Source organism: Akebia trifoliata, chromosome 4 (assembly GCF_017979445.1).
Source record: "Akebia trifoliata isolate Shusen 1 chromosome 4, ASM1797944v1, whole genome shotgun sequence".
In the NCBI taxonomy this organism is placed as follows: domain Eukaryota; kingdom Viridiplantae; phylum Streptophyta; class Magnoliopsida; order Ranunculales; family Lardizabalaceae; genus Akebia; species Akebia trifoliata.
In genome coordinates, this window is record NC_141378.1 from 7,978,946 (window position 1) to 7,992,317 (window position 13,372).

General features: G+C 35.1%; 1 protein-coding gene across 1 annotated transcript; it reads left to right on the plus strand.

Moving 5' to 3' along the window:
• Positions 1–349: 349 nt before the first annotated feature.
• Positions 350–10,680, plus strand: EMB2775 (ATPase family associated with various cellular activities (AAA)). Its single transcript, XM_086439060.1, has 11 exons — positions 350–508; positions 597–704; positions 796–828; positions 1,497–1,665; positions 2,065–2,246; positions 4,731–4,867; positions 5,002–5,100; positions 7,429–7,498; positions 7,577–7,651; positions 8,032–8,077; positions 10,399–10,680. The coding sequence occupies exons 1-11, from the start codon at positions 425–427 to the stop codon at positions 10,455–10,457; spliced, it is 1,062 nt and encodes a 353-aa protein (XP_086295186.1). The 5' UTR covers positions 350–424; the 3' UTR covers positions 10,458–10,680.
• Positions 10,681–13,372: the final 2,692 nt, after the last annotated feature.

Here is a 13,372-nt window from a genome sequence, read left to right on the forward strand (position 1 = left end):
AACTAGTGATAAAAATATCAAATACCCTAATCATTAACGTGTGATTAAGAAAGAGATCTGCATTTAACACTTCAATTTTACTTACAACACACCAATTCTTTTGAAAATTAATTGGTGTGTTATAAGAAAAAGTTGGTGTGGTAATTGAATTCTAAATAAAAGCTCGATCACCAAGGGACCATACAGAACATATATTTATTATTTTTTGTTCTCATTTTCCCCGCTACGTCCTTCTTGCAAGCCAGTGAAAATCAAAGCTACTTTAACCCAATAAAAACGAAACACGTGGCTGGAGTACCTTTTGATTCCATAGTGATAGCACTATTGGATCATCTCATTCTCCTTAACCATTTGTAACGCCCCGTCAAATTTTCTCGTCTCTTCCCGCCACTTCTGCTCTCTCTCTTTCTTCGAGCTTGCCAAAATGTTGTGGGTCGACAAATACAGACCTAAAACCCTAGACAAGATGATAGTCCATGAAGATGTAGCCCTAAATCTCAAGAAACTGGTAATCTTTTTCATCTCTCTTCTTTTGCTTCTTCTGTTATAAAATTTCTCATTTTAGGGTTTTTTGTTCCCTCAATTTTCGTCCGTAGGTTACAGAGGACTGTCCTCATCTTCTCTTCTACGGGCCCTCTGGATCTGGCAAGAAAACCCTAATCATGGCTGTACTCAGACAAATGTTCGGTGCTAGTGCCGAAAAGGTATCTTTTTTCTCCTCTTTTCCTCTAAGATTTAACTTTACTGTTCTGTAATATTTTCTTTTTATTGATCTTGGTAATGGGTTGTGCGCAGGTGAAGACAGAGAACAAAATATGGAAAATCAATGTAAGTTTTTGAATTTTAGTTGATTTTGATACCTATGGCTACAATATTACTAACAAAGTGAGAAATTGTCTGGTTTTCTATTATTCTTTTTCAAAATGTTGAAATTTTGATGGAATAATACTGTTTGTAGATTAGATTCAACAATGGTCTCATGTTATGGTTCCTTTTTTCTGGAAATATTTGGTGTCCCCTCTAAAATTGTTGAACAGCTGAAAGATCGGAGAAAGTGTTCTATTGTTTGCAAAAAGTCCTTGTAATTCTAGACTTCTAGTCTAATATCCTTAAATCTTTGATACAATTATTATCTGCTTAAGTGGCTTGCACCAGAAATTGTTGTAAATGTATTAATCCGTGTCCTTTGATAGAAGTCTATGCCTCATGCTCCCAAAAAGAAAACTTGATAGAGTTTGATGCTCCTTTTTATTTTTAATTTTTTGCTAAGCAATGAGGTTAGCCATTAGTAATTAGATGGTGAAGGCCAGTTGAACCATCATTGTGGTATCAACACTCACAAATATTAACCTATGTAGCAAGTTGGCCTTCAGTTGAGTTCAATGTTCTACTCACTAGAGTTTCTGTTAAACTAATTTGATGGAATAATTGTTATTCTTGAAAAAAAATAGTTTTTGTGTCTATATATCAACTCTCAGTAGCGGTTCTCTTTGCAGGCTGGGACTAGAACGATTGATTTAGAGCTGACCACATTGTCAAGCACCCACCATGTAGAAATGAATCCTAGTGATGCCGGTTTTCAGGATAGATATGTTGTTCAAGAGATTATTAAAGAAATGGCAAAGAACAGACCAATCGATGCGAAAGGGAAGAAGGGTTACAAAGGTAACGAAATATGATAATCTGTCTGTGTTGTATATGCAGCTTATGGGCTGGTAACATATTAGCCAAATTATTGTCTCCTTATTATTATTATTATTATTATTATTATCATTATTATTATTTTTAGACCTAGTTTTGGGTGTTACTATTTCGATTTCTTACATAGATAAATATATGTACGCCTACTTATGGGATGCCATGTGCATTTGAATCCATTAAATGGTTATATTTTATATTCATTGAAGTTTGCTTGACAATTTCACATTATGTTTATTTTACATTTGTACTTATCAATGGCAAACAGTCTTCATTATTTAGCATGTAAAGAATTTGTTTTTGGAGAATATATATGTATATACCAATTTGTATGTATAAATGGTATTTGTTTGCTTCCAATTGCAGTACTAGTGTTGATTGAGGTTGACAAACTCTCAAGAGAAGCTCAACATTCACTCCGAAGAACAATGGAGAAATATAGTGCATCATGTCGGCTAATTTTATGCTGCAAAAGTTCATCTAAGGTTACTGAAGCAGTTCGGTCTCGCTGTTTGAATGTCCGGATAAATGCACCTACAGAAGAACAGGTTGGTACAGACTTCGTTGACTACTGTTATGGCTTTCTAACCCCCTCCTTTTTTTAATTATTTCTTGTTGTAGATTAGGTAGTTGCTCTTTGGTGACGAATTATGATTTCGTTAGAAATAAAATTCTGTATTTAATATCCTATTTTATGAGATCTATATTTTTGGCTTTTCATCATCTAATATCCTTTAATTATGATCCTTTGTGTTGTCTGTCACTGGCCTGAATAGGTTATTTGGTTAGTGTTTTTTATCTTCAGAGAACTTATCTTTTTCTCTCATAGAAGTAGTTTTTACATCGTTATTGATTTTTGTGACCATTGTTTGTGTCAGTGTGCACAGTTGGTTCTTTCAACGAAGAAACTTAATAAACATTGTTTGACAACTAAGAATTCCGTTACATATGTTCTTATAGAACGTTATATCACAGTTTCTAAACTTGATTAGTTTTCATTCTTCCTTTTCTTTTTTATTTGAGAAGTGATATTTGATTAGATTTTGTGTAGTTGGTGTCATATAATCAAAAAATTATTTGGTAGATTGAGCATTTTTGTTGGTTTGAAGTGTCCATAGGTCGCCCTTTCTTTGTGATTATCTACCTTAATATGTTTAGAAGCCTGGATTCATGGGAAGTTGATGGGAAACTTTGATAGTTGAGATTTGAGTTGTCATTTGTGCTGGCAGTGACATAGTTATGTGTTGCTGAGCAGGACTGGTAGTCACTGCCTTGAAAATATAGAAAATCCAAGAATGGTTTATGTGACTTGGACCTATCTCTTCCCTATGCAGATTGAATACGATTTCTTAATATTATATGATAGAAGACCATACTTGTGCTCTTCATTGGCAACTTATTTCATCTTCACAAGTGTTGGCCTCCAGCTTGTTTTAGATGTGTTTAATTTCTAAATCATGGCCTTAACAATGAACCATTATCGATGATCTGTAATAGACATATGATAAGCATAAAAGGAGGAAGAGTAAGTGTTGACAAGCATTCCATCCATCCATTGATACCGTCTACATATTTCCTTGTAGGATGGAGGAGTTTATAGAGGATTGAATCTTTTATCTTTTTAATGGAAAAGAAGTATTCTTGTAACTTTGTTCCTTTATTGTCATGTTGGAGAGATAAAATATGAACTAAAGAGAATACTGGAGAAAAGAGAACTCTAATTCCAGAGCTTCCTTGAGAAGAACCACAAAATATGTGCATATTTGAGGGTAGGCTCATTTGGCAAAGTTATTGTTGAAATGTCAAGAAATTGGTGATGGGTTTTAGTTTCGAAAGAATTCTAATATACTAATGCAATGAACTTAGATTGAGAGGGCATGGATATTGTTGATAGCAACTAATATAATTTTAGAGTGTGTCTAATCTGGGAGATATCTCAAGAGGTACGAAATTAAGTTTTGATGGTTGTTTGTGGTGAATCTAGGCCACGTGGGAATTGAGCATTGTTTACTGACAACAGTTTTATAATAAAGGTGCTCTCCAATCCAATTCCAATTGGAAAGGTGGTACCTAACGAAGGGAAATTTCTTGCTCTTTTTTGCAAGACTTTCTAATTTAATTATCTTTACATGCACACCTTGTGGCTGATGGAGACTTTAGAAACATTACTGATTACTTCTCTAATAGGTGGGATGGTTCTTGATGCTTAGTTTAACTCAATATCAAACCGAGAATCATTATGGTGTTCTCTCATAGCCCAAGGGGTGCCAACAAGACAGTCTATTTTTTGAGTGGTGCCCTCAAGACAATATGTTTCATGGAATTCTGTTCCAATTTCACCCTTTCACTTCCAACAAGGACTTATTGGAAAAAGAAAAGGATGATGTGTCTAATCCATGGCCATGGAGAAGCTACATAACCTGGCTGTTGTTATGTGTCTGTGGGAATTGTATGCCTAGTGTCGGATCCCATGCTTTGTTGTTTCCTTTCTATGTTTGGGTGATTTCACAAAGCTTTAGTCTGGTTTGTTATGCATATTTTTCTTGAAGCCAGCAGTTGACGTCAGGAGGTTACTATTTGAGAAGTATGTCAAAAGTTTTAAACCTTATTGATGTGGACATCAGTTTTTTTTTTTATGTGGAATGATTAATCTAAGGGTTTAGGGCTTTTTACTGGATTTTCTTAAGGGTTAAAGGTGCTGTATTTCAGGCTATAGTGACTTGGAAAACAGAAAATAAATGTAGCTGTAGGTAAGCTAATAACCATGGTGGAGTAGATCTATTATAATCTGAAAGTGGCTGCAACTAGGCTAAAAACAGGCTATAAGGGTCTGGTTTTAAGGTAGAAAGCATTACAAAAAAGTCTGTAATCTGATGATTTTGAAGCACAGGGAAGTTTCACCTTATATTGAAAGCAAAACCACCAATTTATGTAAACATGCTGAGCACTTTTCAAATATTTTCCTGAACCTACACCACAAGCAGGTTCAATAACCTTTGCATGAAATCCATAATTTTGCGCTTCTTTGCCAGATTATTAGGGTATTGGAGTTCATTGGCAAGAAGGAAGGGTTGCAACTGCCACCTGGATTTGCTGCTCGTATAGCAGCTCAATCAAACCGCAGTTTAAGAAGGGCGATATTGTCATTTGAGACTTGCCGGGTTCAACAGTTAAGCTTCATAACATGTCATTGATTTCATATAGTTCTTTTGCTTCCATGTACGACACTGAAGTAATCTTATTTATGTCACTTTTTTTCCTTATAGCTATGCTCTTTTTGGTGTACTATAATTTTGGCGATAGGTATCCTTTCACAAATAATCAAGCAATACCACCCATGGATTGGGAGCAGTATATTTCAGAAATATCATCCGACATAATGCAGGAGCAGAGCCCTAAAAGGTTTGTCACTTTTGCATCTTATTTTACTTATCAACTTGTTTCTATCAGTTTGATAAACATTTCCTAGTGAGAACCTTTTTATGTAGTCTCATTTCCTAACATCATGACCACATTTTAAATTTGGATTTTTTTATTCCTTGACTATTAATTGATTTTTTCATAATTATGATCCCATCTTTTCACATATGTTTGTTTTATGAATTCCAAGTTACCCATCCAGTACTGGTATATCAAGAAGCAGTGTTGGGGTAGAGATGGTACACTTGCTGGCTGGTGGGACCCCCTTCATTCTGTTGTTCAATATAGGAAGCAATCCAAACCAAAATAAATCCGACTAGATGTAGCCAACTCAGCAACACACATGCCTTCTAAGAAGTTGAACGGTTAAATAGGATTCATGTTGCTGACCCTAATATTCGTGATACGGTGTTGATGATAATGATGCGTTGCTGTGCTGAGTGCTTGTTTGTTCTTCCCTTTCTGAAAGATGGTGCAAATTTCCATCATTCATCCAAAAAGCTGTCATGTATTGAGAATAAGAATACCAAGAACAAATCCATTAAGGACTGCTCCGAAGAAAAAGAAAGAAAAAAAAAAGGATAAGAAAAAAAAATGACAATAAGGTTAACTAGAAATTTGAATGCTTATGATGCACGCCGATAAAAATGTATTATTAGAAGTTGCACAACATATAATTAAATTAGACCTTAATTTTCTTGTTTAGGGTGAAACCTTGAGTTTTTCCTATTATTTGGTTTTCAACCTCAAAACTGAGTTTAAATTTATAAAATTCTTTTGTAAATGCATCATAGATCTGCAGATCTGATGCACTTTACAGACATTAAAGTTATCTCCACTGGAAAACAGCACATTTGGAGGGAAAACAAAATCACCTAAGTACAGGTTGAAGAGCGGGGATCGAGAAGCTTCTGATCTTGATTCAGGGGTATTTTTTTTTTTTCTCTAAGACCAAGTTCCCTCTGCAACCTAGGCTCAAGTTGCAGAAAGAACTGTTGAACTGTTTTTTAATCTATTCTATTTGAGTCTTAATATAGCTTGGTCAAACTGTAGATACAGTTTAACTGGATTTTTGCATTTTTAATGGTAAGAATGGTAATTAGCCAATTCAGTGGAGTTAATAGGAAGGACTGTATTATTTAGATGCTAGCCATACTTTGTTTTGGCCTCTTAAATTCAGTATGAATTCTTCGGAATTTCAAGGCGATTTTATACTGACTAGATATTTCATCCTTTTAGAACCCACTAATATTCTTAGTTAGTCCTTACATGCATGTACCATTCAGATATTATGACATGGATTTTGGCACATCTATGTGGATCCAATGTGGTGATGAGTCAAGCACACACACACACACGTGTAATTGACGGTCCATGATTCTTCACCTTGTAAAACTGGGGTTAAAAGTTTCAGAATGGGCTGATTTTTTATGAGGATGATCTCACTGTAGAGATCATCCTCGCAAAGAATCAGCATATTCTGAAACTTCTAACCCATATTTCCGGGGAAAAATTGTCAAAATTTTCTAAAACGGTGAGGTCCTCTCTCTATACACTGGAGCCCTTTCAGAATGGGCTCGTACAGTTTACATTCTTTGATTCTTCCAATGAGTTATCCAGTGATAGGGGTTTTTACACTGAGATCCATCGATACACTAATGGAATTTAATTGTGAAGGCTGAGTAGGTAGCTGACCCAGTCAGACCGTCTAAACTAAGATTTTTTTATCATCTAATTTTCGTGGAAGACAAAGAGGGGTGATAAAGATTGGTCCCTGTATAAAATATTTAATCTTTTTTTTAACAAATTCACTATTTTGGACTTTGTTCTTTCCTTGATAGGACTCTTCAAATAGAAATAAAAAAAGGCTTATGTTTGTGTGTGCATGCACATGCGCATGGTGGGTGGGTGGGGGGTATGGATTGCTTGATGTGTCAGCAGTGTTTTGATTTCATGATCTTCAGCCCAAGGAATTTAACACTAATAAACTTCTAGAGGTGGTTCTACTTGATATATTAACTATGTTTGTTTCGATATTTTACATTTTTTTCATGATGGACCAACATAAGAAAGTTGTCTGATCAAGTTGATTTTTGATGAAAGATCTCTTGGGCGGGAACTACTATTCAGTGGTTCCTCGCATCTGTGTTTGGAAAGGTGGTTTCTCCCTGAACTATTCTGAAAATTAATCCTAATAAAGATCTGTATAGCATTTACATACATACATACATACATACATACATACATATATATATTTTGATAATACTTCCCTTGGCTTAGCTAACTGCAATTTTTTCGTGATGCTTCCAGGCTTTTTTTAGTGCGAGGGAAGTTATATGAGCTACTAATTAATTGTATTCCTCCTGAAATCATTCTGAAGGTAAAGATAGATATGTTGCAATATTTCTTGTAATTTATTACTTTCATATAAAATAACTCTTATCTTCTTGGTTTTCAGAGGTTGCTTTTCGAATTATTAAAGAAGCTGGATGCTGAACTAAAACATGAGGTCTGCCATTGGGCTGCGTATTATGTAAGCTCCTGTTATTTCCAATTCCCTGGATTTTTTTAATCATCTGATGCATACTTTTTTTCTATCGAGAACACAATTTAACTGAATAAAAAAAGGATTTCACATTTGGGAAGGAAATTTTTTTTTCTCTCAAGTGAATGTGACATGTAGGGAACTAGAATGATAAAATCGGACTCATTTTGGGTGTAGTACACATCTACTAGGTGGGACATCTCCAATGATGGGTCTTGACCCTGTATGTGTACCGCTTGTACAAGTGGGAATTCAGGATGGAGGTTGAATGTTCCGATATCTTGACCGATGCTAGTCGTATAAATCTCATCTGTGACTCCTTGTATATTTCTAACTCTAGTGCTTGCTTGCATTTTTTTCACTCACAGGAGCATAGGATGCGTCTTGGGCAGAAGGCCATATTTCACATTGAAGGTACCCCAAACATTCGTTGTGGCAGTTGTTACAACTTACAATTATGTGTAATCTTGCATATCTTGCTGCATGAATCAAACTTGTTTTAGCGTGCAATATGTAATTTTATGTTTTAGGAATTTTACTTTGCTTCTACTGTTGGCCAAAATTTTATGCACCTTAAATCTTTTATCCATTTTTGTCCTTGAGGGCGGGTGAGCTATTATCTAGTTTGGTGAAGTATGTTACAGCCTTTGAAATAGAAGTCTTAATTAGGTGGGGGTAATTGTAAGATTACATCAATCTTCCAGTCATTGGGCTTAATCTTGAGATCACAACTCCAAGTTATATAATCCTTATTCCAGATTCTGGACTCTTAACAATTTTGTCTTTCCTGGAACAGAGAGAAAAAAGAATCTGGAAATCCTTTCAAATTAGATTTGGTGCACCACCTATCCTCCCGAAACCTAATTATGTCCCTTTTCTCAACTTTAAAATGGATACCTTTGGTGGATTTTGTATGATTCTTCAAAACACATTTCTGCAAAACTACAACCACAAGGCTTTAGGGAACTGCAATCTCTCATCCCAAATTCTGGCTTCCATATTTAGTGAGGATGTCTTCCCTCCAAAAACGAGGGGGTTTGCCCCCAAATCTCGAAAGCCACTTCCCTGGGAGGGCAATGTTCATATTCTCAAGGTCTTTATGCCCCAAATATCCTCCTCTCTTTGGAGCAAAAATGGAGTTGGGGGGGTGGGTTATGCTAGTGCTCATTCCCCACTTTAAGGCAATCTTCTTAGACCATTTTTTCATAGCATTTCAACCACCACAATAAATAAGAAAAGGGGTTAGAAGTTCCCCTGGCAGGGAACAATTGACAATCACAAAAAAAGGATGCCATTTTGATACATTTCAATGGGAAATGCTATGAAAAAGATAAAATAGCTCTATGCAAATGGAGAGAGATTGAATAAAAATTTATTTTGGTGATTCCTCGTTCTCAACTCTTAATGATATTTTTGTGATACCTCCATTTCAACTCTTAAAAAAGATAAATTAACTCTATGCTAAAAAATCTCTAAAATAATTTACACTAGAAAACATAACACTGATAAAATGATAAGATTAAAATGGTAAAATAACATTGGAATATTAACATTTTCTCTAACAATGGAGGTAAGTTAAATTATCAAAAGATTAAGGGGTTGACATTGAATTATACCAAATCATAGGGAGTCAAAAGGTAATTTCTAATGTGTGGAAAGAGGACCTGCTGAGATTGGGTTTGTATTTTGCGTAATTCACAAAGGACAAAATAACATTAATTATGTGGGGGTTATTTTTGAAAGAGAAGTAATGAACGTGTAAGAGAGAGAAACAATGTGCCACGTGGATCAATGGCATAGTGGGGTCTCTAAAGTGTGGGTCTCCAATATGGCACTCACTAGCTATTGCTGGGACATAGGAAATGCATTGTCGGCTTTTTATTTTTTATTTTTTATTTTTTTAGTTGTGTCTCTTAGTCGAATACTTGGGACAGACATTGTGTTCAATACATGTTTTTTTTACACCATAATTCCTATTCACGAGGTGGAGGCACTTGGACAGTAGGGATGGATGACACTGAAGCGAAGCTTCACATGCTGTACTTTTTAAATAAATAATCTATCACATAAATGATAAGTGTTGAAAAAATAGAAAAAGTTAAAGTGGGCACCACATAATTTCAAATTTTGAATCCACGTGATCGAACTCCAAGTTTCAACCTCTTACATTAATAATAGTAGTAGTAGTAGTAATAATAATAATAATATATAATGTACTATCTTTTCAATAAACTTTCTGCATAAAACCAACTACAAAAATTTATTTATGCATGTCAATAGAGACGAAGAAATAGAAGAAAAAATGATTTAAGATGAGGAAAAACATTGAAGATAAAGTTGATACATAGTTTAAAAAACATGAAAAAAAAACAGAAAGTTAAAGGCACACACCCCGTCCAAAAGGTGTAGAACTCGGTCATACCTCACACTGAGACTGGCGCCTTTTGAGAGTTTCCTGGTATGAGATTTAGGCCTCAATTGTTTTTAAGCTTCTTTTGCCTTGTGTTTTTAATGAGCTTCGCCTGAGGTGTGCCTCAAGGCTTAACCCCCAAATGCCTCTAAAAACACTCTTCTGTGCTCTTTTCATACATAAAAGCATTGTAACATCATATACATCTCCCTCAATTTGAACGTGGATGGACCCATCGGTATGTTAACTGGTTTAATAGTTCAAATAGCTCTGCCTGCTGCCATGGCTAACACACTCTAGTGTCTTTTTTTGTTGAACGGTGCAGCATTTGTAGCCAAGTTCATGAGCATCTACAAGGCATTTCTCATTGCAACATTCGGATGAAGATCTCTGTTTTATTAATCTGCCCACTTCAATATGCAAAGCTAAAATGTCAGTATTGAAATCCATTATCTACAACTGTGACCTTGGTTATTGTAATGTTTTGATGCTTCTCATAAGGTAACATGTCTGCTCTGTTGTATTTTCTTGCTTTTAGGAAGTCTTTGCCTCCAGTCTACTTATTCTCTGAGGAATCATCAAGTAAAATTTCTTTGTTGAGTATGCAGTATCCATAGTTTTAAAATTTTTCTTGGTCGATTCGATTTGATTTGAAGTGACTTGGCCCAAAAACTTGTTTGAACCAACTCATGCCGATGGGATTACAAGCTTGACCAAATTAGGTGACTTATCAGTTGAATTGATCTGAACTGGCAGGCATGAGTTAGTTTCTTTTACTAGGAATATTTGACAGCACCACTGTTTTTTCTTACTTGTTACTCAAATATAAGAAGGGTTTTTCAAAAGGAGAACACTAGCCATCAAACAGACTGTAGAGATGAGAGGAAAAAACACAAATTTCCTAGAGATCAGTACTGTCCTGTGTATTAGTAAAAGTTTTTTTTTTTTTTTCTTCTTTTCTAGAGTTACATTTGTCTGAGTCCTTTTCAAAATTTTGGAGGAACCCTTTCGCACCCTAATGTTTACAAAATGAATACATGCCCCATTACATTTTTGTGGATATTTGAGATACCTCATATTTTTCCCGTAACTGTTGATATGCCACCCTTGATCTTGGACCCTGGTCTTCTCTTATGAGCTAATGAAAAAATGACATTAATGCCCTAGCCATGATCATTATTATGACCACCACTACCACCTCCATCGCTGTCATCATCTCATCACTTTTTCCATCATCAACATATATCTGAAGTGGCTAAAGATGACTGATTTTGAGAAGAAAACTTAAAGAGATTTTTAGATCATGCATTTTTTTTCATGATGACTGATTTTGGATTTGAAAGTGACTCATTAACATCCCTACTTCCAAGTCTTTCTTTTTAATTTTTAAATTAGGTTAAATTACTCCAAACTGTATTTTCTTCTTGGGTATGTTTTTAATTTAACTTCTACATTATCAATTATGTCATGTGGGCTTTATGAGTCAGAAGAGGCCGCATTACGTATTCTAACCAACCACAGGTAGGGCATAAAATGGTTCGGACTTGGGTTGGATCTAAAGTTATCCATATTGAGATTTCTTTTTTTCTTTCTAGATCCAAATCCAATTTGACTTCAATCTTACTGCAAACCATATTTGAACCATTCTATATTCAATAAAATCCGATCAACACAAATTGAGCCGAATTGTTTGATTTGGGGTGGGTTTTAGTGAATCAGTTGGCTTTTCTGTTTTTATTTGGCATTCCCTCCACTCCCCAATTTCACTTGGTAAGAATTAATCTATTATTTAAAAATAGAAGAAAAAAAAGGGACATTTTTGAGAAATCTAAAAAATATAATTTTCAAAACAATATATCAATCGTGTTCAGGCAGATCTAGGGATGGATCCATTTCAGACCTGGATTTGAGTAAGGATCAAATGGACATTAAACGATATTTGACCCACTTTGTGATTCGGAACTAGTGCAAGGATCCAAAGCCCTTTAACTATAGGAATGTATCAATGAACTGTTAGGAATAGCCGGCCTTGAGATACTCAAAACCATCAATGAATTTTCAAGATCTAAATCTATGATTTTCCTGGGAATATCTGGCAAAGGTCTAAAAGGGGCGGGGGATGCCTGAGGACAGAATGGGTATAATTATATGTTATAAATGGTGGGGGATCCACTGTTGTCGTCAAACACTACTAAAAGTGATCCGACATTTAAAATCGTGGGATAAGAATTTATTTATTTATTTTTTTTAATTTGAGTAAATCACTTGAAAAATCATTTTATAGAATCGTTTATTGGGTTTGTTCTTGAGACCCTCTTGTGATTTTGATTGATGTAGAGAACACAATCATGCGCGAAAGCAACGTAGAAGAATAGAATAACACGAGTAGAGACAGAAGATTCTTAGTTCTATTCAAGTTGGCAACTATGTACTTACTTACTATTTAGGCTTGAGAGAGTTAGCTATAGGTAGGTAGGAGTAAAAACATTATCACAAGCCTTTAAGGTGATTCTCTTTTTGTTCTCCTTTAAATATAGATTTGGGTTAGATTTCTCCAATTATATATATATATATATATCCTTTTAAGTAAGCTCCAATTTAATTTTTAACCTAATTCAGGCTCATGTGGAAGGTGTGTGTCTCTGATCTCGGGAGTGTCAAACCACCTTGGGATATGTGTCAATGGACATCAGGATACGTACAGTGGACCTGAAGATTCATTAAGACCGATCTTTGGAATTGGGATATGTGGCTATCTATCCCACGATCTATACAATTTATGTCTAATTCTTGAATCATTTTGTCTAGATGGGATAAAATCAATTTTCATAAAATAAGTGAATTCAATGCAAATAAAGTAGGGTGTTAGAATTTATTATTTTCCAAGTAACTTAGTAAACATGAAATCCAAATGTTGGGATTTCTCTTCTTCTTCTTCAATGTACATGATATAACCTCCCTTTGATACCGTTGGTCGTTGGATTTAATGTTTACATTATCAGGACTTTGTGTTTCTTTATAAGTTTTTTTCCATGAGTCTCGGATCTCCATTGATGTACTTAAATTATTTGGCTACTTAGGCACACATTTGGTTTTGGCAATTAGTAAAAGGGTGGGTGTAATTTTCTCTAGATATTCGCATTTAGTGGTGGATTTACAGTGGGGGTAATTCCTGTCACAGGAATTTCTGAAACATTGAAGGAGCTACTTACAAATTAATTTTTTTAGAATCTTTAAAGATTTTGTCCCCCCCCCCCCCCCCCCCCGGCGTGGGGAAATTTGAAACTTTGAAGGAATTA